This window comes from Lepisma saccharinum, chromosome 30 (assembly GCF_977018435.1).
Source record: "Lepisma saccharinum chromosome 30, izLepSacc3.1, whole genome shotgun sequence".
Taxonomy (NCBI): Eukaryota; Metazoa; Arthropoda; class Insecta; order Zygentoma; family Lepismatidae; genus Lepisma; species Lepisma saccharinum.
The window spans coordinates 23,384,643-23,412,102 of NC_139258.1; the positions used below are offsets into that span (position 1 = coordinate 23,384,643).

A 27,460-nucleotide genomic window follows, 5' to 3' on the forward strand; every position below is an offset into this window, starting at 1 on the left:
TCTTATGCCGATAGATTTCAATTTCTCTGCCAAAAGGTTGTGGTTTATGGAGTCAAATGCCTTGGTGTAATCAAGGAGTACCAGAAACGAAATTTTACCATTATCCATCCCCTTGGCTATGTCATCAACAACGCTAACTAAAGTAGTTACCGTGCTGTGCTGTTTCCTGAAGCCTGATTGATGTGGAGAATAGTGGTCATGCAACATCAGATGGTCTACTAATTGTTCTTTTACTATGCGTTCTATAACTTTAGACATAATTGGCAGTACGCTTATTGGTCTTAGATCTTTAACATCAAGGGAAACAGTGGTTTTCGGTACGGGCGTCACTACAGCCTTTTTCCAATCTTCGGGAAATACCCCTTGAGAAAGAGAGCAGTTTATGATGTGAGTTAGGCTCTTTAGGCAATGTGGGATGCAGAGTCTCAACATTTTTAGACTGATGCCATCATGACCCTTGGCATTGGAATGTATTTTTTTGAGCTCTTTCAACACAGTAGCCTCATTAACCTTCTTCAGTTTGAAGGTTCCGCTTGTCTGCCGTGTTTTATATGACTCGATTAATTTCTCAACCTCGGTCGTGTTTGTTTGCTGACAAGCAGAATTTACAAAAAAAGTCATTTATTGCATCCGCATTGAGTACACTTGAGGGTAATTTTTGGTTAAACTTATTAGTAACAACTCCCTCTCGTTTTAATGTCTGCCAAAATGCTCTAGCGTTTTTAACATTTTCATTGAGAACCCGGTCATAATGGTGGAATTTTGCGTTTCTCACGGCTTTTTTCGCACGATTTTTAAAATATTTATAAGAGAGAAGCGCGTCTTGATCTCCGGTGTTAACATACTTCAGGTGAAAGTAATCGCGTATTTTCCAAAATTCTTTTACTTTTGCAGATATCCAAGGGGCGGGTGGTCTAGTTACTCGAAACGTTTTTACTGGAAAATGTTTGTCAGCCAACGCAATAATGTTGCTGTTCAAGAGAAAAACGGATTCGTTTACGTCGTGTTTGCTGCATATTAAGTCCCAATTAATATTTCCCGCGTCTTTGTTAAACTCGCTTTCGTTAAAGTTCTTAAAGCTTCTGACTTGAACCAATTTGTTATATTTTTTGGTGCAGTTGATTCCGAACACGGCGTATGTTAGGTGATGGTCTGATATACCGGACATTATATTCTGATCGACGTGGGTCACCTTCAGGTTATCAGAGCAGATGATAACGTCGATTAAAGTCCTTGACGTTGGCGTTACCCTCGTGGGCTTTGTGATGATTTGCTTACCGTGAGCCTCGGCAATGATGTCGTTTAAGAATCGCGTGTTGGGTTCATTTTGTTTCAGCATATTTACGTTGAGATCACCAATCGCAACGTAATGAGCATAATTCAAATGAAAATATTGCACGATATCCCCAATATCGCTTAGATGTGTATATTTAACTTTAGGAGGTTTGTATGCGACTAATATCCCGACCTTCACCTTCTGTACGGTTACCTCGACAGCTAAGGCTTCGATGTCATTATATTTTTGAATAGGCAATTCGAGTGCTTTCCATTGTAATGATTTGTGTATATATAAACAAACGCCTCCTCGAGTCCTATCACATCTGTCATTACGGATAATATCATAATTATCTAATGCTACCGTGTTATTCGAAATATGTGGTTTAAGCCACGTTTCGGTAATTCCTATGATCTGAAAATTTAATTTGTTTATTATGTATTTAAATTCGTCAAAAGAATTTAGCAGACCTTCCGTGTTGAAGTGGCACACTTTCAGTTCTTTGGGGAATGACTCGAGGCCGTTGCTTAGCTTCTGTTTGGGGAGCGGCGATTGACAATAGCTGAGTCGGGGAGGAGGGGGTGAGGGTGCCTGACGGAAAAAACTGTCCCTGAAGCTAAAGGGAGGGGAAAGGACTCCACTGACCTCATCACGTGGGCTATTCACGGAGCCTGGTTTCTTTCCAGTTTACCCGAACAATAAGCGCCTGGAACGTCTTGTAATATACATTTAGTTTTCCTGGCAGAAATGAGGCATTGGGTCTTACAATATTGTAACAAGGTAAACAATATCTTGTCATCCAAAATGTAATTGTATGTGGCTTAATCATCATACTTGGAACATATAAGTAATTATGAATATATGATTTTAAAAAGAAGAAAAAATCTACTAATAAAAATGAGTAAGATAAAAAAAATATGAGTAGGATACAAGAATGCAGGAAATGATTACATAGATACCTATAAATAATGATACAAATAAGCAAAACGAGAAAATATACAAAAAACAAAGGGGTATATATACTATATATATGTTAATACGCTAGGGTTGCAAAATTTGGGCAACAATGTAGATTTCAAAAATGTGTGTATATAAATGAAAGAAATAATTCAAAATACAAATATGCAAGATGCAATTTAAAAATATAGAAATAGGCAATTTGACAAAATGGAAAAAGTATATGTACGTTTAAAAATCTGTGAGGAAAAAAAATGAGGTTTCAACGCTATTTTGTGGAAATAAACGGATGTGTATATAATGTCTTGAGAAGTGAATATGATGAAAGGTTAATGATCATGAACCAGAAAACTGTAAAGGATTGTCATTGTCCGTGTAGTTTCCAAGGCACAACAGGCACATTTTACTTCATGTTCCGCAGCTCTTCCTTTGTAGAAATGAAGAATCTTTGATCGTCCCTTATGACGAGGATCTTCCCGTCTCTCGTAGTGGCAGCACCAAACTTTTCCCTTGCTTCATGCAAGAGCTGCAGCCGAGCTTTGCACAAATCTTCGTGAATTGAGATCCGGGTTCCCTTCAGTTTGCTTTTGTTCCTCATAACCAGGGATTTTGTCTTGTAACTAGAAAAATAAATCCAATCAACATGGGCTTTCTAATCAAGGTGTCCCGGGTTCGATACCCGGTGGAGGCACATAGTGGTTCGGATCCCACTTAAAACTATAGGTTCGGTCCCGATTAGCCTTACTGTGCCTAAGATGGACTTAGAACACCAACTCTACTCAACATGGTAAGTGAACAGTTTCGAACAACATGACATGTATGATCACAATCTGTCATGCTCATCGTGTGCAGCTTTCCTTGCCTGTCAGCACATGAACTTATAAGTAAACACTTCTTAAAATATGTTTCACATTGATTCTGCACAAGGTTGGTCCAATACAATTTCAAACATTTTGATTCTTCAGAGTTTTACAATTATATTTTGATCCAAAAATTAAATTTTGAGAAAAATTGGCTCCGTAGAAACACATATGGTGATGTTATCGATTATAAGTTTTCAAATTTAATACTCAAGAATTCATTCAAAAATTCATTATTTGTGAACCTTAAATATTGCAGTTCACATTATTTACTGACATATTTCCTCGTAAAGTATACTGTAAATGATGGTGCATTACATTTTGATTTAAAATCAGCCATTTTGGGACTTTTATACTTATAGTGATCGGATAGCGCTACTTGCATTGCTTAAAACAAAGCAAATGAACATAGCGATTGACAAGTTAACGGTCATTATCTGTGCATTACACTATACCAATTATTTCATGATTGTCGTTTCCTCTTTATTTGCGGATAAATCTGGAAATCAGTTCTTATAAGTTTGCTTGTCAAAATAAGACTATAAATAGTTTCTTCAATTCTAATAGATTAGATATTTATACTTCGACTTTTCAACTTTGATTTCTCATTTATAACTGCTTAAGAGCAGTAAAAAATAGTAATAATTGAAGCATACGATTAAGACTTAAGAAATTTAATTTTCTGATATTTTACATACATGTACACATTGCTTGTTTGATCCTTCAACATTACATTATTCAAGTATGCTTTATCTATAACTCACTTTATACAAGTTTGTACTACGTACTTACTTGGTGTTCATTGACCAACCTGCCTGTTTATTTTTAAAATAAATACATTGCTGTAAAATTTTGACGATTCTACATTCCACTTATTTGCAATTCTTATGTTTGTGACTTGATAATACTATTTGACTGGCAAGTATATAAGGAAATGGTATCGGTTAAATATTTAAAGTTTAATGGTCACATTAGTTATAAATTAAACATTCAATAAGCCACTTATGTTAGTTTCAGGTAGATACTCTTAATAAACTTGTGATTGTCTACGACTTAGCAGATATATCACCAGCATCTCTCAATGATGTAGGTTTATTCTGACATGAAACTAATATGTTATTCACCTCTGCTGTAAATTAACCGTGTTTTTTTTATATGAAATATTTTTTCAGAGAGTAAAATATCTATTTGGTAACAGTTCGTTATATCGGAGACACATTTCTTCATTTTTACAGAAGAAACTACTTACGGAAATGAGTTTCTTTAGCATTTTGAAAGTTCGTGGAGGTATTTTCTCACCGTAGAATGCTCCACAACAAGAAATAATCACTTTTGATATAATAAACCTGCATTTTGTGCAAAGCGACAACATTATGCCGTTGTTTCCATTATGTACCTGCAGATGGCGCGAGCGTCGAAAGTCACGCGGTCTTGCCAGTGTTTCCAAACGTGCCTTTTTTTTACGAGATTTTTTTTAACTATGCTTACCTAACCTAACCTAACCTTGCCGGAAATGGTTTGTGGGGATATCGTGAATGGTTTTTAGGGCTATCGTGAATGGTTTTTGGGGCTATCCGTCAATGGGTCGTGGGGCTATTCGTCAATGGTTTGTGGGGCTAACGTGAATGGTTTTTGGGGCTATCAGTCAATGGTTTGTGATGACATAATGAACACGAAAGTAGGTATTTTCGGTTAAGAAGATTGAAACACTGCATACCCACTCCAAATCGACAAAACACAAGCACGACGAGCGATGATCCACAGCTGTGCGCGCTATATTGTATGTTCCGGAACGGAAGAAAGGAACCAAAAGAATGACTCGTAATGTGAAAAATCGATGTTAATTTCGTGTAAAAAGCATAATGGAACATTCAACTATGTTCCGCAATACAGTATTCGTAAGTACGAGCCATGAGAAACACAAAATATCCGATTTTAATGTGTCTCCGATATAACGAACTGTTATCATCTATTTTTCTTGTCAGTCCACAGTCTTAAAATAAATTAAAATATTTTTTAAAGGTCTTGAACTGATAACACATTTCGTGTGTTCCTTATCGCAAATGAAAATGTTTACTTTCAAAAACTCTACAACACCTTACATCCAAAGCACTAGAAATGATCCCATGTATACAAGTTAATGTTTTTTCAACACATGGAACAACTCAATTAATAGATTTTAACCCAGTGTAATTTAAAAGTAAATTATTTTCTCGCTAAAGGGAACTTATTTTATAATATGTATTACGGATTTCAGACCACATGTCAGTCAAATGAAGATGCAGAACAAACTCTCGAAAGCAATTTATCAAAACATAGAGACCCTTATTTTTCTTCAGAGCGTAATTACAATATTAAACAACAGGCAACTTTACTCATAAATGGACAATGCATGTATTTTTTTTTCAGAGAGAAAATGATGGAAAAGAGACGGAATCAATCGAATTTGGCAACGTTACATGAATCCAAACATGTACGAAAACTAAAATTTGGATACAATTACAAACTACATGTTAGTTACCTTGATTGGATTTTTTTAGGAGCTTGAGAACGATGCTTACCATAATTATAGTCGTTTTAGTATTTTTCATTATAGTTAGAACCAGAAAACTTATTTAGAGAAAAATGAAGTTTAGATGTTTTCTGCTTATTGCCCATGTTTCCAATATTTTGAAAGTTTTTATAGCATTTTTATAATCGTTGAAGCTTTTAAATCAGAATTTCCCTTCTTTACTGTTGTTTCGTGAATTTTAGTCTTATCTCCCAAAAGTCTACAAGAGAAAATACATTTTTGTCTTTGGTTCAAATGCACAGAGCCTGGTAACGACAGAGATAGGAAGAAATCGAAGCATCTGTAATTTAAAAATACAATAACACTGGATTGTTTTCCCCTGAGATTCAGTTGTTTCAAACAATATATGCACACTATTATGTTGAATTATTCATGTTGTATCCCAGTACATGACTCTGTTGCCATTTATAAAATATTAGAGCTCACATTTTAATATCTGAAATAACTTTATATACAAAGTAGGTTATTTAAGGTCAAATAGATGTTTTTTGGAGACATTTCTGGTCATTGTAGCCATTTGTCTTTGAGCTCAGAATCAATTCCACGTATGCAACAGGGACAGGACGTATTCTTTCGTGTATTTAGAACGAAGATCTATTGAAACCTCCAGGAGAAGTTTTAGTAGTCGTGGATGCATCCTTCGTCTTCACAAAGTCGACCAGGATTACCACGTAAGTCAATACAGATGCAGCTATCTGGAAGAAAGGAAAATATCAACTTTCAGTAGAATTCATTTCACCTACTTGAAATAGGAGTCATAGTTATTTTTTGCAGAGATGCGTGTGTTATACACAAGAGTTCCACCGGATTATAAGATAAATTGTTTGCTGTATTTGTATTCCTTTTAACTCTATTTATTTATTCCTCTAGATTTTCGCCTTCCTTCCTGTGTTTTAGAATATATTTCTTCTTTCTTGTTAGGTATTTTTTTCACTACCTTATCCCTTCCCTTTCTCTCTTGATTTCTTCTTCATTCTCTTTCCTATTTTCTATCTCTCTTTGAATTTTATTTGTCTTCCTTGGATTCTCTCGTTTATTTTACAGTGCGTCCCACTCGCTATTGGCCCGGGGGTTTTCATATAACTTTGTAAAATTACAGAACAAATAATCGGGGGATACGGACGGAATTGTGAGAAAGCATATTCGTAAGCGGTGAGGCTGTTGTTCGTATCGGGCATGAGTGGCGCTGCAGAACGCGAGATGTGTCACTTTTTTCTCAGAGGACTTTGGCCACCGATGTCGCCTGATCTTACACCCCCCTGATTTCTGTCTGTGAGGCATGTTGAAAAGTAAAGTGTACCGGAACAAACCACTGAGTATTGCGGCACTGGGATAAAACATTCACCGCGAAATTGAGCTTGTGACTTGTGAACAATGTATGATAGCATGGACCGTTGCTTCAAGAGTGTCTGCATGCCAACGGCGGTCACTTTCCACACCTCAAGTATACTCATCTCTGGGAATCTCTGGAGCAAGTAAAGGAACAGAAGTAGTGACTCGAGAGGGTTCGAAAGTGAGTACATGAAGAGGAAAATGCGGCTGCAGCTACCAGCTGTGAGCAGCAGCGCGTACTGCTTCACTCCTCCCGCTCGGGTTCTCCCCTTTTCTACCGTTATGCGCGACCTTTGCTCCGCAGATTACCGGGACTGAATATAATCATCAGTCAATTCATAGACCAACGTGAGTCCACCTATAACTTCCTTTCCATGCGTTGGTTCTTTCGCGCGTTGTGTGGGAAAATAAACGGGCTAATTGCGAGTAGGACGGACACACGTTATTTCTTTCTTTCTCTCTCTCCTATCTCTCTCTCTCTCTTCTTTCTCTCTCTCTTCTCCCTCTTCTCTATCTCCTCTCTCTCTCCTCTCTCTTTCTTCTCTCTTCTTTATCACTCTTATCTCTCTCTTCTCTCTTTCTCTCTTCTCTCTCTCTTCTCTCTCTCTCTCTCTCTCTCTCTCTCTCTCTCTCTCTCCCACTGTTACCCCTCGATCTAGATGTTCTTTCTTTCTCTCTATACTCAAGTTTCTTTTACTTCTCTTTCCCTCTAGTTTTCAGTTTCTCTTTCTTTCCCTTTTCCGATTATGTTATCTGTTTATTCCTCGCTCGGTGCATTTTGTTGGTCTCTTTCTTTCTCATTCGTTTACTTCTGCTCCTTTTTATTGTATTTCTCTCTCTCTATCCCTGTAGCAATTGAAACATTTATGACAGATGAGGACGATTTTCAATATTATTCATTGATCTTCATTTTTATCGCTTTCTTCGAATTCTTTGAGAATTATAGAGTTCCTAGTTCCGACTCTGGATAAGGTACGAATATTCATTATTTTCCAGCTCGTTTTTCTTCACTTCATTCTAGTAACCTCTACGAATATTCCCTTTGAAGCTGGTGCAATAAAATATATTTATAATTAAAATCAGAAAATATTCTCAGTTGATAATTTTGGACTTGCAAAAAATATGTTAATGAAGTCGTTAAGCTACATCTTATGTAACAAATCATGGGTGACAAGAGTCTTGTATGCTTTCTTTTCCTTTTATTAATTGTTTCATTTTCTCATATTCCAATTATGTCTGGTAGATGTGTTCTCCCGAAACGTTACGTCAAGAACGTTGCTTGTAACAACCTTAAATTAGAAGAATGAAAGTCTACAATGCGAGCAAAGCAAGAAGAATGAAATATATTACGTACCGAATGGAGTAAAGTCATATCCAAAGGAAATATGCCACACACAGTGAATTTGACTTTTCTGTGAGATAATTCACTTGCAAAGAGCTGCAACTGAAAAAGTAGTTTATTGTAGTTGTAATTCTGGTATCTGTAAGCTAGATAAACTACTAATAATAATAATATTAATATAACCTCCAATAAGATTCTATTAGAAACTAATAGCTCAGGCCAGGGATTACATCACCTAAAAATCACCAATACATGCAAAGTAGAAATGCACTTATGACTTAAAATTTCCTAAAACATTAACAAAATACGACCCCCAGAAAAATAAGTTTCTCATCAAATAATTGTATTTTTTTCATGCAGTGAATCCTTTTTTTTAGGATTAAAAAGGAAAGTAAACACACAAGTATGAAATTTGAAAGTATCTCAAGCTTTTGATTTTATTCTAAATATTAGTATCTGTGAAATTTTCAGACACTTCTTGTCAGTTCACTTTATGAGCCTTGAGTTGCAGTGTAGAGGGAGATTATTTCCGCAACATCTTTGGATGTTATGCATTTGAAGCTTCGGAACGAGTCACAACTCTCGAAGCAGCCAATCAACCATACGAGCCGCTGACGTCATCTCAAACAAGAACCTATCGCTAAGCCCTTTGCTCAGGCTCTGCACACCCACTAGGCTCGCTAGACAGACTCGCTCAGTCTGCTAGAGATGTTCCGAAAGTAATTGGACTCTACAGCCAACGGCGAAAGAAACAGTAGGCGAATTGTCCACCACCAATTTCATTTAGTCTGAATTACACAATGTGATGACAATGAATTGAAATAAAGACGTCAATAAGAAGAGAACAATGCCTGCTTCGAACCAACATAGTTTCATTCCTTAAAACAACACAGGATGTAGAATAAAAAAATAGTGAAAATAGCGGTGGACAATTTGCCTACCATTATCTTTGCCGTTGACTGTACAATGACTACCTTGTACCCAGCCATGTAGCCAGGGGGAGGGCTAAGGCGGCTGAAGCCCCCCCCGAAATCCCAAATCTCAAATTTAAATAGTGTATAGTGGTAATTTATTTTACTTCCTTATCAGGATTAAACATCTTGCATAATAATTTGTAATATACTAAGAAATGCATCTTTTGGACTTCTCCCCCCCCTACCTTTTCACCTTAGATGGCGACTGGTATGGAATGAACCCCTCCCGAAATAAAATCCTGGCTACGGGCCTGCTTGAACCAAATCAAATGTAAATGACAGTAATTGTCAGCCAATAATGTATTATATCTAGAAAATATTCTTCCTACCTCGACAGACACGAGAGGAGCAAATTTAATCCACTTCGAAAATAGCTAAGTGTACAAGAAAACTCTTTATACCTAGAAAAAGTGACAATATACTGACCATGACCGAAAAATTGTTACAATATGCTATTTTTTTCACAACACAACATGTATTTCTATATATTCTAGAAACATATCACCGCTTTATGCACCATATCCTAGTTCTACTACTTATTTTATCTTATTTATTTTATTCAGCATACAGGATGGTGTTTCGGATCTAAATCAGTGTATTTTACAAGAATTAGTCACATTGCACCGTATGAATATATATATATATATATATATATATATATATATATATATATATACACACACACACACATATACACATATATACATATATAAGGTGCGTCTGAAAAGTTCTGTGAATGGTCTCAGAAAATAAAGGAAACAAGAGTTACAAACAAAAACAAAATACCTTTACTGGCCTTCAAAGTAATCACCATTAGCTACAACACACGTCTGACATAGGTTGTAAAGCTGTTGGAAACTGGCAGCAAACGCTTCTTGTGGAATCGCTCGAAGCACCGTCGTCACGCGTTGTTGGATATCCGCAACGTCTGCGAAGCGGAAGCCTTTCGGGGCTAATTTAAGGAGGGGAAACAAGAAGAAGTGTGCCGGCGCCAAATCTGGAGAATACGGAGGGTGTGGAAGAACAGTCACCTGGCGTTGAGCGAGAAGGTTGACCACGCGGATCGCAGTGTGCGGACGGGCGTTGTCGTGGAGGAAAGTCCACTGTCCACTCCGGTACAGTTCTGGCCGAACCTGCCGGATGCGTTGCAGCAGCCGTTTCAAAACTCCCTCGTAAACTTCCGCGTTGGCAGTTTGACCCGCGGGTAGAAATTCATGATGGATCAAGCCCTTGCTGTCGAAAAAGGCGAACAACATCGTCTTAATCTTGGATTTTGTCAGCCGACTTCTTTTGGAAGGCGGGGAAGACGATGAACACCATGCCATTGACTGTCGCTTGGTCTCCGGATCGTATTGGTAGCACCAGGTCTCATCTCGAGTAATGATGTTTTCCAAAAACTGCGGATTCCGGTCAGACATGTCGATGACATCTCCAGAAGTTTCCATCCGAGTTTGCTTCTGCTCGTCTGTCAGCGTGTGCGGTACAAACCGGGCACAAATCTTTCGCTTTTTCAAATGTTCGTGAACAATAGTGCGTACACTGTCTTTGCTTATCTGCAACTCTTCTGCGATCATTCTCAACGACAGTCGCCGATCATCCGCAAGCATCCGTCGCCCTCGTTCGATGTTGTCTGGGATTGTGCTTGTTGGCGGTCGACCCGAACCCGGCTCACCCTCGACACCTTCCTTTCCGTCTCTAAAGCGTTTAAACCACTCAAACACACACTTTTTACTCACTGCTTCAACAACGTACACTTGCACTAACATTCCGTGAGTCTCCGTCGCCGTTTTCCCTAATTTGAAGCAAAACTTCATGTTAACGCATTGATACATTTTCGCTCCATGTTGCAATGACACGAGTTCGCACACTCACTCCGTTAGCATTGTCGCAGCGTGCACCACTGATTCACTTCGGTGATTTGCACGATAGGGGACGCTTGTTGACATATCTCTCGATGCGCATGCGCGGGCGCGTCATCCTAACCAGCGCGGTTTTTCAAATATGGGATCATTCACCGAACTTTTCAGACGCACCTTGTATATTATTTATATATTGATTCCTGTAATTTGTAATATAATGTCTACCACACCTCAATAAAAGAAAATATTTTAAGTTTAGGTGATATTTTAATCGCAAAGTTGATGTTGTGTGACCTCTCATAATATTTGGCACGTTAGCTAACTTCTATATCTCTTAATACAACTTACATCTTCCTTGAGATTAGGGTCCATTTCTCTTGTGATGAGACTTTGCACAATAGCCCCAGTTGCATTTGACTGTAAATAAGAAACATATTAGTTCACTCACACGCTGAAGTGTGCACAATATTAATTGATTGATATACTTTATTTTACTTCGCGTTTTCTGCCTCTTGGCTAATTTGCGAAGATGGAGATGAGTGATGAAATTGATGAATGGACATTCACAAACAACCAAGCCCGAGCGGGATTCGAACCCGGGGCCCTTGGCGTCGCAGCGCGATGTGCTAACCACTCGGCCACAGGGTCCGGCGCACACTATTAATATACAGTCACGGACAGTTCTGGGTTGTAGTGAATGCATTGACGTTCAATGGAATCAATACAACCCAGCAGTGTCCGTGACTGTACGTATGTGTGTATATATATGTGGTGTAAATGTAAATTATATATATATATATATATGACAGTAGATCTCATGCTGACTGAGGTTCGCACTTTTCGAAGTGAATTACCTCTGGCGCTGTTTTCAGCATGCGAGTAGAGAAAGCGGAAAGACTCTTTTGGCTTGGCCTTCGAAGAACGCGCACAAAAGTATTGTGAGCTATTACCAACACGCATGCGCTAACATGCAGTGTTGAAACCCCATTTCATTCGGTACTGTGTAACGGAATCGAGAGAAATTCACACGTATTTGCAAGTCGAGGGACTAAATTCCTTAGAAGAGGGATGGTATGTTCGCCATTCCACCTTGCTCCGAGTATGTCAGGGGCATAAGAGGAAGGGGAGGGAGGGAAGGAAGAGAAGAGAGGAAAACAGCGGACAGCGAAACCGAAATTGCAAATACTAACAAAACAATAGTTTGATATTTTGCAGGAAACGATGGAAGGAGAACAAAGATGAATTATTTCTCAGAGTGGTTTTTGAGAGCGGAATTAGAAGTTGCAAGCAGCATAGCGTTTTGATACATTAAGAAGGCAGTGAAAGAGGGAGAAAGAAAGAGAGAAATAAAGATATGTCCATGCCTAGCGGGTAGTGACGTAGCGATTGTAAGTTTAAATGCTGTTCGAGATAGCAAATGGAAGGAGCTGAAATTGAGAATATTTCACAGCCTTGGTGTGGTTTGCAGTCAGAAACGGTAATTGGGCGGTATGGTAACACTTTTGGACACGTAGACTTATGTGCACACTCATCAGTGGCGCCCCACTTAGTGGTTGCATGACCTTGTAGTTGGTGGTGGGGCTTGCGTGCTCTAATGATTTGTCAGGCTAAACCGGCAGTAGCATTGCAGTCACCCATGCCGGGAAGGCTGGCAAGGAAGAGCCAGACTAAGAAGCAACCTAACGGCTCCAAAGACGGAAGAAGATGAATGACCATCTCAACGGCGGAGGAGGCGGAAAACCAAGAGGAGTAATACCTCTTAAAAAAAACCTTGGTCCATCTGGCTCCGGATGGTAGCACCTTGTAAGGGCCCCTTGCCAGGGTTACGGCGAAGACCTCAACGGCTGATGCGGCGGAGAGGGAGTCCTTTGGTACGGCGCAGAAGACGAAAGAGGCAACCCTCCCTTCTGGGGTTGAATAAAAAGGGAACCACTGCCTTGTGGTGAGGAGGGATCTTGGAAGGCTATAGGAGACAACCCTGACAGAAAATAGCATGCTTGGATGCTTCAGGTGGCAGCCCCACCACCAAGCTCGGGTGCTGTAGGCCAATAACCTGCACACCTTAAATTGCTTTATTAAAGAAACTAAAGTTAAACGAAACCGGACGGATGATTTGGCGACAACCTTTGATGTTAAAAGGATAACGAATATAGGATGTTGGAATATCAGAACTCTGAAAGAAAGTTCAAAACTAAAACAAGTTGAAAGAGAAATGAAAAATTAAAACTAGAAATTATTGGGTTGAGTGAGGTGAGATGGATAGACTTTGGTGAAATAACAACACAAGAAGGAAATACAATTCCAACAGGAATGGCGTAGCGATACTCCTAAACAGACTGGCAAAGAAGAGCCTAATAGAATGGAAACCTATCTCCGACAGAATTATTACAGCTACGTTTAGAACACGATTTAGAAATATAACTATAATACAATGTTATGCTCCCACCGAGACGACAGAAATCGAGAGCAAAGATGAAGTTTACCAACAACTAAATGACGTAATAAAAAATGTGAAGAAGAGAGATATTTTGATCCTCATGGGTGACATGAATGCCAAGGTAGGCTCGCAAAATTAAAGATTGGAACATATAATGAGGAAACATGGTTTGGGAGACATAAATGATAATGGAGAAAGATTGGTAAACCTATGTGCATATCACGAATTGGTCATTGTAAGAACAATCTTCCCTCATAAAAACTGTCACAAAGTAACTTGGGTTTCACCAGATAGCATTACAGAAAACCAAATAGACCATATAACAATAAGTAGGAAGTTTAGGAGATCGCTAATGGATGTAAGAAATAAAAGAGGAGCAGATGTAGCCAGTGACCATCATCTTATGGTAGCCAAATTTAAGCTAAAAATAGTGTGAACATCCAAGACGTTTGAAGGAAAAAAAAGAAAATTAATGTTCAAAGATTGACAGAGAAAGAAAAACAAAAGGAATTTAAATTAGAAATAAATAATAGATTCCAAGCTCTCTCGGAAAGTACACAACATGAACCAGATATTGAAACAAATTGGGATAATATGAAGAGAAACTACTTAGAAACTGGAGAGAAGGTACTTGGAATTAGAAATCAACTACAAAAAGACTGGATGTCTGAAGACACTTGGGAAGTAATAGTAAATAGGAAACAAGCAAAACAAAAAATAAACCAAAGCAGAACAAGATTACAGAAAGCAGCAGCCCAAACAGAGTACTTTGAAATAGATAAAAAGGTGAAGAAATGTATGAGGAGAGATAAGAGGAAATGGGTAGAGGACTTATCACAAAATGCAGAAGAGGCAGAAAAGAGAGGTGACTTAAAACAGTTATATGACACAACTAAAAAATTATCCAGAAAAACATAGAGGAAGAGTAAACCGGTGAGAGATAGAAATGGTAATCTATTGCTAACCCAAGAACAATAAATGTGAAGATGGAGAGAATATTTTTCAGACATATTGAATAGAGATGGAAAAAGAGAAGAAGAAAGTTATAATCGAACAAGAATAGAAGGAAATAGAAAATATACCAAAATTAAATTAGGGCCCCCAAATAGAGCAGAAATGAGACTAGTAATAAAGCAAATTAAGAATGGCAAGGTTACTGGAATGGATAACATAAATCCGGAACTAATTAAAGCTAATGTGGAAACTTCCATTGACCTATTACAACCGATGTTAGAGAAAATATGGAATGAAGAAAAAGTTCCATTAGAATGGAGAGTAGGTTTAATTGTAAAGCTGCCAAAAAAGGGAGATACAACTAATTGTAAAAACTGGAGGGGAATTACTTTGTTAAGTATACCAAGCCAGATACTATCGAGAATAATCTTAAATAGAGTGAAGGATGTTGTAGAATCAAGATTGAGGAAAGAACAAGCTGGTTTCCGCAGACAACGTAGTTGTGTCGATTTAATAAATACTCTAAGAATAATTCTGAAACAAAACAATGAATGGCAAGCCACCTTATATCTTACGTTGATCGATTTTGAAAAGGCTTTTGACTCACTAAATAGAAGAGTCATGTGGCAGACACTAGCAGACTATGGTATTCCAACGAAGATAATAAACCTAATGAAAGATATGTACGAAGGTTTCAGGTGCAAAAACAAAATCCTACATGAAGGACAGCTTACAGAATACATAGATGTTACAAATTGAGTGAGACAGGGCTGCATTCTATCTCCGACAATATTTCTGCTAATACTAGATGCAGTTATGAAGAAAACGATGGGTTGCAGGAAAAGAGGAATACAATGGGGACTCAAAGATAGACTAGAAGATCTAGATTTTGCGGATGATATCTGCTTATTATCTCAAAGACTTAGCGACATGAAGGAGAAACTAAAAAGACTACAGGAGGAAGCAAAGATATCAGGACTCACTAGTAATGTGAACAAGACTAAAGAAATGAGAGTCAATACAAGAGGAAAAGAAAAATTGAATGTTTATCATGAGCTGGTTGAACAAGTAGAGTCATTTACATATTTAGGAAGTGTCATAACAAAAGAAGGAGGTTCAGATGAAGACATACAAAATAGAATCAAGAAAGCCAATGTGGCATTTATACAACTGTATCCCATTTGGAAAACCTACAATGTTTCTAGAAAGACAAAAATAAGGATTTTCAATACAAATGTAAAATCACTTTTACTGTATGCTTGCGAAACAAGGAAAACCACACAAGCTAACACAAAAAGGATACAAACCTTTATTAGTCGCTGTCTCAGGCGTATCCTCAATATAAAATGGCCAGAAATAATATCAAATGAAGAACTATGGAGAGAAACTAAACAACAGCCAATTGCAACCCAAATAAAAAGAAGAAAATGTAGTTGGTTAGGACACACCTTACGAAAACCAACTGGAGCAATAGAGAAAGCAGCCTTAGACTGGAACCACCAAGGAGCCTGGAAAATAGGACGTCCGACATGGAAGAGAACAGTAGAAGAAGAAGCAGCCGAGAAAGGAAAAACATGGAGAGAGGTCAAGGAGTTAGCACGTCACAGAGCCAAATGGAGGCGTTTCACTGATGCCCTGTGCACCTGATGGAGCAAAAGGAATTAAGTCAAGTAAGTAAGGCATCAGTGGCGGAGCGTGACCTTTCCAACAGTGTAAGCCTATGAAGGCTACTTCCCGTTGTGCTTATTTTGTGGCTGGGTCAGTTATTTATCCACACACATCGATCCCTCCCCCGCCCATTTTTTCAGAACACTTCCCTAATTTTGGCACAAAATTTAACCTTACACCCCTTAAAAACGAAGTTGCACTATATCAGATTAAATATTCTTGATAAATCCCTGAGCCTGGTGTTGTCTTTGCTAGGCTGTATATCTCCTACATTTCAACTGATAATTACGTCAGTCTTTTTCCTATCACAATGAGTAACGTAATCATAAAAAAAATGCAAAGATAGATAAAATGAAGAATAATGATAATAAAGAAACGAAAACAGAAAGAAACAGAAAAGTGCTGAATACTTTTTACAACCGCATAACCATGAATCACAAAATCGGCGCACTTAATTTTTGTTTTTGTTACCGTGCCTGCTAGAGAAGTGGTGGGCCCTACCCAAGGTCCGTTGACTTGTTTGCCGCCTGCCATATTGCGATGCTCTTCAATATGTGTTTTTCTTTTAAAAACAAGAGCGTTGAATGCTTTACAGTGTTGGAAATAGCAGACACTCGAAGTCTCATCCTGATGACATCACAGAGACCCTTCCGGGGCTGTAAACATGGGGGCTGAAAAGAAGGCGAGTTATGACCAGACCTTCAAGAGCGGGGGAAACGAGTGGTCTGCGGACCTTGGGCCCTACCTACATCCACAAGTTCTTCTCGGCAGCAAAATCCTTGCTGGAAAACGGCGTCTTCAACAAGTTCTCCACCCCATCGCACAATCACACTCGTTTTCTTCCGTAATGCAGTTGTTGTTGTTCACTATCACACCAGAGCAGAGGGACGGCAGCCAGCTTTTCAATGGATGGAAGTCGCAAAGAAATTCCGCGAGACTTTAACCACGCACACAACACAAGAAAGGGGAAACAAAAACAAACCACATCCAAGAGCGGTCACTGCTCAAAGCAGTGTTTCTGACTCAGAGGGGAACATCCCTTTCGGACATAAATAAATTCTCTCTCTTGCCTTAACGACCTGAAAGACCATACGAGTGTTTAAACCACGGACTATGTAATTAATAATATTTTGTTCACATTTGACATGAGATTTGTAAAACTGATTCAATATTCAGTTCTAATTAACATTTCAATTTTTAAAAAAGTTATTGCACTTTTTAGCTCAATTTCTACCAGCTGTGTTCAAATATAAACGACAAACAGAGATCTTAATATTTCCAATGTTTATGCTCTCCTACAAGCCAAAAACAGAAACAAGCGTTTAGCACATTAATGTATATCTAATTTTCCCGTTTCTCGCTCATTTTTAGGTGTTTCTCCATTATCCCCTTCCTGTTAGTTTTTTGCTTCAGAATTCCCTGTTCCTGGAAAAAACCCTCCTTGAAACACCACTGGCTCAAATTTCCTTTGCAGGCAACAAACATTCATTCATACGCTGGACGCTGGAGACCTCTCCTCTTGCAGGACCTGGGTCTCGCTGGCGCGTATTCATGGTTAGCCAGTGAAGCCAACCCAAGCATAATGGTGCTAAATCTCGTACAAGTTTAAAAAGTCGTTTGGAAATTGGGGATATAAATAAAAGAAGAGGGCCGCTGTTCGTGGTAGTTGAATTTTCTCAAACTTTTCACGTATAACGTCAAACTCATACCGCTGGTTGAACCATTCGAATTTATATTTATGATTTGTTACAAATTATATATTAATAATATGTAGATCGCAGAACCATTTAGTAGTATGTAGTATAATTACGGACTTTAAACGACACGACACCATGGATGTCCAGAAGGGGCAAGGGGAGGAAGCCCTTCCTGGAAAATGAATGTCAACCATAAAATAATATATTTCACACATATAATTTCATTTCGGTCACATCAAATTATGTTAATATTGTAAGAGCGTTGCAGAAAAATGTTGAATTTGTATCTTTTTACGAGGCAACTTTATTATGGGGGAAATATACCTAGTTTACCCTCACCCCTGGAAAAATTATTATGCTTAATCCTCCCTCGTGGAAAGAAATACTGCGGACATCCATGAACAACACTTTTTCTAAACATGAGGTTTGCAACGCTGCTGTAAGTCTCTGGCCGTAGGTGTACACACGTAGGGTTTTGGCCGCTCTTCTTCCTATATTTCTTGCTCTTCTCCATCCAGATACGGTAGGCACTGCTCGTTCGCGGTCAAAAATTTTTAAGGCAAAATCCAGAAGGCTTACAACTTTCCACAAGCAGAAGGCGGGAGATCCCATGTGCCGCCTGGCGCTGAAGTGTTGCAATCTAACAAACAGGATCTCGAACACTGGTGTCGACCCGATTTGAACTTTGAAGTTGTTTACGAATTTTTGCCAGATAATTACATACATTTTACTAGAACTAATGAAGTGTAAGCCCGGCTTACACGGCTTGCATGGACGCTCCGCGCCTGACACTCATAGTTTCAGACCTCAAGCCGCCACTGACTCGTGTATTGCATGTTAATTTTCATAATTACAAGTACATTTAGTGAATATATCTACAAAACAACTTACCACTGTACAAGTTGACGACGTCTCCGTGACTAGAACAAACGCCCTTCCACAGAACAAAATTAGAAGCAACGTAGATCCTGCAGACCTGCTTAGACTCGTTGAATTGGACGAACTAACATATTGCACGAAGTCGTGGACAGTGAAGAATGTGAGTATAAAGGTATGCAGCACGTGTGTTAACATCGGAAAACCATATCCTCTATTAAAGAGTTTCACCATTTCGAAAAAGTTGCTGTGAAGGTTTCTTAGCTCAGAGACGATCTGGCAACGCTGTTCCTCTTGCTGAACTTCCCAGCATGCAATGCACTTCAGCTCGTTAAGATCACTATTGAGCAGAGAGAAGTTGCTTCTAAACACATACAATATATTTACATACCAAATATCCATGCAGATATGCTGATAGTGCATTAGCATGTAACATATTAATAACATCACACCATTAAATCCCCAGTTATTGGTGAACGCAATAAATAACAGCAGAAGAAGGAAAATTGAAAGAGACTGTAATAATATTCTTCTTTTAAGCTCCTGGAAATATTTTGCATGTTTGGTTGTTTGTGAAATTTTGAAAAGTAGAAGTAAGTTCACTGCAGATGTTCTAAACGTAAAAAAAAGCAAGCCGCCAAATAATGCCAGTACTGAAAATATATCTAAGAGATTCACAAGTATCATATATATCGGTAATTCCTTAGTTTTTGAAAAACTGTATTTTAGTCTCACAGCTATTAGTGGAACGTTTGTCAGTAATGTAACAAGAAAACTGTATACAATGCCCAGTGGTGAAATTTTAGGCAGATGTTCATTGTTAGATGTATGGTACGGCATAAGGCCAAGACATTTGGAAAGAATGTGAATGTAATGAAAGCTAGATAGAAGCGTCATAGAGCTTATCTAAGCAAACCTATGGAACAGAATTTCTTAGAAATATGACTGAGCGGCTATTCGTCTATGCATTAGACATTTTCCATTTTCCTTTGCATGCAAATAATGGGAGCGAGCTCTTTTCTAAATTGAATCCTCAATCGATTGAACAAATTGTTTTTAATTCATTGTTGACTAATAACTTTGTATAGATCACACCCTTTATTTCAGAGCCGGGTGTATAATTTTCTTTCCGGGCGGTGTAGTTATTTCTCTTTAGCCGATGTCGATTTTTTTTTACACCTATTCTATTGCAGTTATACATACCAAACCTATTTTGACATTCAGAAGAATGTAAACATTATACGAAATTATTTACCCTCTGCTCCTGGCCTCCCATAAGGCGTAGTGATAACGTCGTCGCCTTCAGTGGCGTGCCCAGGATTTTCGAAAGGGAGGGGTTACGTACACTTTTCTGGTAGTCAGCTCTCATTTTGCCATCTTTCCCTGCCATTGACGTTTATTTTAGGAATACTGGACCAAAAGGGGGTTATAGCCCCAACCAAACCCCCCTTGGGCACGCCACTGCCGCCTTGTAATCAAAGGATCCCGTTTGCGATATCCGATGCAGGCTCATAGTGGTTCTATCTCACTTTACAGCAGGGGCGTGCCGTGACCTTTCGTGATAGGCAAGCGATGGGTGAATTTTTCGTTTCGGTTAATTATAACAATTTCAAATATAATATAGGCCCACACACATCCCCATTTACAATAATGTGCATACATACCGTAAAATGAAATCTTCGATGCACGGTTTTTAAAGAAGGAAAACAGCCTTTCGATATAACTTTTAAATTCCATCCATGAAGAAAATTATGATTTACCTGATATTTGAGAGCAACTATAAATTAAATTACGTTCTTCTTTAACCCTGAAAATAAGAAACATCCTATTAGCATAAAGTTTTGATATTAAATAAACGGACGGGTTTCGGTTTCTTACTTGGCTAGAATTATGAATTATGACTTGTCTTCAGTTGGATGCAAGCGCAGATGTGATTCTGCGAACGTTCACGTCTTTGCACTGCATTATAAAAATTGCTCAAGTCACTCACCGTAGCCTGTATAGTTCCATCAGTGCCGTGCTGAGGATTTTCGAAAGGGAGGGGTTATGTATACTTTTTCTTGGTAGTCAGCCCTCATTTTGTCTTGGCGAAAGGGGGGTTATAACCCACATCAACCCCCCTTGGGCACGCCACTGAGTTCCATGGTCCTACATTTGTATTGAATAAAACGCATGGCCAACAAAATAATTTATTAAGATCATTGCTGCCACATAACCACATAATATTGTTGTACTAAGATGTTTTAAACTGCCTAATGAAAACTTTCCCATCTTTCTTAGTTGGTTTGGTTATGCACAGTTCAGGACACGGTCGCTCACGGTTCACAAGCTCCAACTTTTCACCATATGTTCTCGAACGGAATGGTTTTGAAAGAAGGCCCCTAATAATAAAGTCCTTACCTGCAACACTGCAAATCGATGGTTCGTCTGGTATGTCAACCATGGCGGAAATTTTCATTGTAGAATCATACTTTTACATCAGGTACAAAAACACTACACAAAGAACAGAAAAACACAGCACAATATCACAGTAAAAAACAACACGCATCCTCAGCACCCACGCTTCTTCCGTTTCACCCTACCTGCAGTTGCAGTGTTACAAACCCTCCATATTTCCGAGTAACTGACTACATGACGGATATGTTCAAGTACCGGCTGTGATTTTATTGCTTATAAATAGCACACGACTGGTGATCACTGGCTAACTTCATAATGTAATTTCTTAATTACTATAGAGTTTCAAACATGAAAATCGTACCGCGTGAGGTGGTGCTACGGACGCACAGAAAATTCTAAAAGTTAGCAACCTTGTGGCCAGTGTGGACGAATTCTTTCCAACACCCTTGCCAAAGACAGATGCGGTCTTGGTGTTGCTTGCCCTCGGTCTTTTTTCTTCGTGAACGGGGACGGACAGTGACCATGCAAGACCTGCATAAGTCACTCGAAAAGCGGGGAGAAAGGCGAGCAGTCCTCTTCTTCTAACGCGGTCAGTCGTGCCGCATCGCCCAGCGTCGTCAAGGGTGCAGCCAGTTTATATTTCAAGCCAATAGAACAGCAAATAGGGGAAATGAAAATTCTGTAATGTAAATATCTTATAGTAAATAAATTCCACTCTAAGGTATATAAAGGCATTGAAAAACACGGACTTAAGATATCAAAAGTGTTTTAAGAAACAACGCAAGCGGCGCTTGCCCCGCCTTTCCTTACCCCACGCTTCTGCTTTACAGATATTCGGGGCTATCAAGGCTATCTGCAAAGCCCATACTCGGTGAATAAAATACAGAAACAAATATCTATCAGAAAATGTGCATAAAATTGTTCATTTCAATAAGAAGATGAACCTGATTTCTTAGGAGTTGGAAACATTTCCCGCTTTCTTTGAATTCGCGAGACGGCTGGCCCAGCGGCGGCAAGCAACTCCACGGGTGAGGAGGGAAAGCTTGACAGCACCCGATCAATGTTGCAAACCAATTTTTCCAAGCATGTAATTTCCCCAGGATCGGGGAATTGTGGAGCCAAACTGTTACAGGAGAGAGAACAGGGTTGCAAATGGCGGGGGAAAAATCCTCTGAACTTCCTCAACAGTCTGGGTCAATGTTGCAAACCAATTTTTCCCAGCATGTAATTTTCGCAGGAATGGGGAATTTTGAAGCCAAATTATCGCAGGCAAGGGGAAAGTGTGTAATATGGAAGGAACAAGAACATCATTGAACGATTGCATAGGAGTTGAAAAAGGGGTCGTTGACCTTCGAACAACTAGAGATACATGGGCGAGTAGAAAAATGTTGGCTAATGGGAATGGTTTATGAGTGCATCTAAAAATTACCGAAATGACAAGGACCAGTTCTATAATGGAACCACGAGCAAAACAACCTGCGCAGATCCGCGACTCCTGTGCACCGTACTCCCGCGAGTAGGGGAGGGGGAGAGTGGACCATGCTTCCTAATGGCCCGAGGTGGAGGGAAGAAGGGAAAGCTGGGCCGGGACTTTTCGTCCCAAGGTTTTTTTTCCTTGTGGTCGATCTATAGTCTAAATCGCGTAGAGTGGTCTTGGTGCGTGGAATTTATTTAGAGGCAGCGTGTGAATACAGTAGTGAGTGGATTGTATTTTTGTGAATATGTGCTGTGTTGTGTAGCGAACTGAAATTAAGACGCTATCTATTCCGCTTACGAATGACGATAAGCTTCAAATCGTTGTGGATTTTTCTTGTATGTCCACTTTATGAACAGGTAAGCTAATAGGGATCGGACCTACAGTTAAAGTGGTATCTAAACCACCATGTATCGAACCCTGGACACCCTCCCCCCTAGTTTCAAGGCAACGACGTTACCACTGGGCCAACAAGGAGTACCCGAACTTAAAATTGTGAAAATTGATAGGTTGAAATTTTATTTTTATTCTCGTATAGGAAGGACTACATAATAATTTACAATATGGGCCTCTTATTTATGCAAATAAGAATGAAATTCTTGAAATCCTTTCCTTACTGACAGTGTACATTTCCATGTTTTATTTATGAGGCATATACTTTTAATCACAGCGTCACACCACTTCAACCCGCCACCCTAAATGAGTTAAAAAAACGAAAACGCCCCCACTAGGAAATTTTTGTCCATTCGAACACTATAATATGGTGAGATATTCCAGGTTCTTAACCCAGTATACGCCAATGTCACTTTAAACTGTATTTTCAGTCCAGATTACCCCATCTGTACATAATGCGAACTTAAAGCGAAACTCAAACCCTCTGCTCTTCGCCAGAGGCTTCTTATCTCTTTTCTTTCTTTCTTTCTCTCTCTCTCTCTCTCTCTCTCTCTCCCCACAGTGTTGCCAGTGCCGAAGCAATAATTTCTTGTAATATTGGCAACTGTTTATTTTTTGAAGATAGTAACTTAGACATCACAATGACAATTTTATGTTTTCCACATGATGATCAATTTGAATAAGTCAATACAAGTTTGAAGACGTATTGAACATTTTCATATGCTTCACGACACATTTCAATGGGAACCGAATTGAATTCGCCAGTGACAACAGATCAAAGATGTTCAACACTTTGAATAGAATGACTGTAGGCTCAGTCCTATTCTACAACACAATCTAACTACTTATTTACCTATCCCTCCTCTCCCTCCTTGACATTATGTCGTCAAATTCACACACAAGAAATTTGAGTGGCTTCTATTCTTCTACAAGATGGGTAGGTAACCAGCGTCTGGCTACTACACCTTGCACTCACAAGACTGCCTTGTACTTGGCTACAGTGTCCAAACCAGAGATCCCTGGTGATAAAACCTTTCTTAGCTGAACTGGTCAGCGGTCCTGGACAAGTTCAACTTTGTATGGCAACTTACCATCACAAAGCCCACCCTGCCTGGCTATCTAGCATCCGCCCACAAACACCCGTGCAAGTCAACTTTGTTTCGCTACCTGTCCCTGCATGATCTACGTCTAGATCTAGACGTGGTAGCACCTTAAAGATAGATTTGCATAACCAGAGAGCCCAGACCTCTTCTTCGGCCTTGAACGGTGTGGCCGACCAAACACCATTCGTCGCCGAAGATAAACATGGGTGACTAGTTAGTCGTAGCCACTAACCTTCCTCCCACAAGATAAGAAAGTGTTTAGAGTGGTAACTCCACGCCACCAGCAAAGACAATCTTGAATAGGCCAGGATAACTGAACATGACAGCACAAGACCTTGAATAGTCTAGGATAACTGTACATGACAGCACAAGAACTAGAAAACTAGTAGCTTGCTCCTCAACTAACCCCGAGCCGTGTTTTGCGGCGAAGTGGTCAATGTAGTGCGCAACGGCACCAGCTACGTTTAATGCCGTTTGAGGCATTTTATACCATCTCCTTCAGTTCATCACCCTGATCGTCGCGACTGATCCAGGGAAACATCTGAAATATACAAGATCCCACCCACTCCTCCAAAATATATTTCCAAAAGGGTAACGATTAGATATAGCGGAAACACATTTCTTGAAATTTACAGGAGAAAAGAAAAGAAAGTACTTACGGAATTTAGATCTTGGGGACTCTCTGAAGCTGGAAAAAGTGTTTTTCTCGAATTGTGCAAGTTATTCGGCCTGTAAATAAGGTATTTTTCGACATTCATGTACCTCCGTTGCACGATAGCTCGTGCCACCATTACCGTCGACTACGTGAATCAAATGTTCCGTGCGTTCGATTACGTAACCCCCTGTCAGTGTAGCAACCACACGGTAGTTTTACAAGATGACGTGTGAGCGGGATTTTTTTCCCAATTTAATTTTCTATATATGCCTAACCTAACTGAACCTAACCTAACCTTCCGTGAATGGTTTGTGGATTAAAAACAATCATGTTTCTGTTAATAAGTGTTAGTGTAACAACCACGCGGTAGTTTTACAAGATGACGTGTGAGCGTTTTTTTTCCAATTCAATTTTCTATGTTTGCCTAACCTAACTTAACCTAACCTAACCTTCCGTGAATGGTTTAAGATCATTTTTTTTAGCTTAAAATCGTTTTGTGAATAGTTTGTGCGGCATTTTTCGGTTCATAAGTTTGGAAACACTGCATATGAGCTGACGACACAGCAAAGCAGCTGACGATAGACAACGTGACTCAAAATTTGGCCGCCAATTAGCAATGACCAATACATACTTATAATGTTAAGAATAACGCTTTTTTCATTGAAAAAAAGTAATGCCTAGTTGAAAAATGTTCCGCTATGCATATGAGGTAAGTAGAAATGAATTTTATTTCAAAATAAACGAGTTAAATGTGTTTCCGGTATATCTAACTAGTACCCTTCATGGTACTTACAGCTTTGTACAGGAAGCTGTTCATGCCCAGGGTACATTTTGAATACACAGATACTTTGTTGTAAATTTCCAGACAGTTTGCATATACATTCACTCATTCATTACACGTACATATAAAACAATTTCATATTAGTTTGTCTCAAAAAAGCAAGTAGTGTCCAATGTTTATATCTGGTGAGTACTACAACGAAATCAAAATTATTTGTAAATGGTATATACATTTTTGATAATGCATTTTATAATATCTTTCGTTTCTCTACAAAAATAGGACATTTCAAAATAATGTGATACACATCACCCCTTGAATTCCCGCAGAAATTTTGGAGATTTTCAAATTTGTCATTTAAATAAATGATACGTTATCGCACAACTACTTCTTATTCTATTTATTAAAACAATAGAATTCCAAGATCCTTTACAGTTTTGAAGTTTGCCTCCCAATCTGTTCAACATTCAAACATTTTCTAGTGAATTGCTAAACCACGCATGCCACTCTTCAAAATTGTTCTTTTCAAACCTCTACAAAAGATGCGTGTGCTTGCGATTTTGCCCTTTGTATTATAAACTGTTTCCCCATTATTATTTAACCTGTCCGTTGTACATAGCCTATACAATTCATTATAAAGGACATGGATGTCCGCAGGATTATTTCCAGGGAGGGGCAAGGAAAGTATTTTTTCCAGGAGGGGGGGCAAACAAGGCACATTTTCTCCAACAAAAGTGTTATTCCCTAAAATAATATTGCTTATATTTGAATTTATGATGTTCATGCAATAATTATCACATATTATTGTGGCTAAAATGAAATTATATGTGTGAAATACATAATTTTTGGTTGATTCTCATTTTCCAGGGGGGGCCATGGCCCCCCTTTCCACCCCCCTCCGGACGCCCATGATAAAGGGTATACCAATTTGAACGTCAGAACTTTGAACGAGTGTTGTGGCAACACTGACTGGAATGACCAGTGACGTGCACTGAGGAGTAGCTAGTCTAGAAGAGATAGATCAATCCATCTCACATCTCGAATTATATTCAAATCACAATATTTATTGTCTTGTTAAAGCCACCACAGCTCATATGCAACACCTTCTTTTCCACGCACTTCTCGTCCATCGGTGTTCTCCGCGGGCAAAGCAGGCTGGATACCCTAGCTCGCTCTTCTTCAGCCAGGCCAGTTTCCAGGTAGAAACGGCCGGCCCAAGGAAAAGGAAGATTTCGACCTCTACTTCCCTTGCCACCACGTCCCCCGCTGCAATGGTTGAAAGCCCAGGCTTTCAGGTCCCCCAGTCTATCTCCTATAGGACAGATAGGGGATTGGTTTCTCATATTTTTTTTGTAAATCCTCTAAAGAACACAGGGTAAAATTTTCTGCAGTACTTATGTTCTCTGTATTTACACAACCTTTTACACGTTGTACAATATGTATGTATAATATGGGATGTAGTTTTATCATTTATAAAATGGGAACGTGTTATGTGCAGACAATAATGTTATGCTTTCTTTCTTTTTTCTTTTTCAAATATGGAATATATTGTTGTAAGCCCGTTTACCTGGGCTCTGAGAGGTCACAGGGAAGTTTCATTTAAACATTTAGGTAGAGCTTAATAATATCTGATGGCTGAACCTGCTCCGTAGGAGGGTAGAGATATGGAAAGTTGGTGTAAAAGGTTATTCACGCTTGTTCATACCTGGTAGATGTGTGTGATGTCTTGTCCTAATGCTTCTCGCAGACCGAATCGTGACAGTTCCAAGGTTCTATCCAGCGACCCTCAGTTCACCAAGCCAAGCGATCCCTTGCGCCTTGTAGCATGCTAGGCAGCGGTAATTCCGTGTTCCATC

The 27,460-nt window shown here is 39.1% G+C and overlaps 1 protein-coding gene across 1 annotated transcript; it reads right to left on the reverse strand.

The window, feature by feature from the left end:
• Nucleotides 1-6,246: 6,246 nt before the first annotated feature.
• LOC145981907 (putative gustatory receptor 28b) lies at nt 6,247-19,206 on the reverse strand. Its single transcript, XM_083115402.1, has 4 exons — nt 18,820-19,206; nt 11,521-11,589; nt 8,352-8,441; nt 6,247-6,360 (listed from the first exon to the last, which is right to left on the reverse strand). Exons 1-4 carry the CDS (start codon nt 19,204-19,206, stop codon nt 6,247-6,249), a joined length of 660 nt encoding a protein of 219 aa, XP_082971528.1.
• Between the last annotated feature and the right edge of the window lie 8,254 nt (nt 19,207-27,460).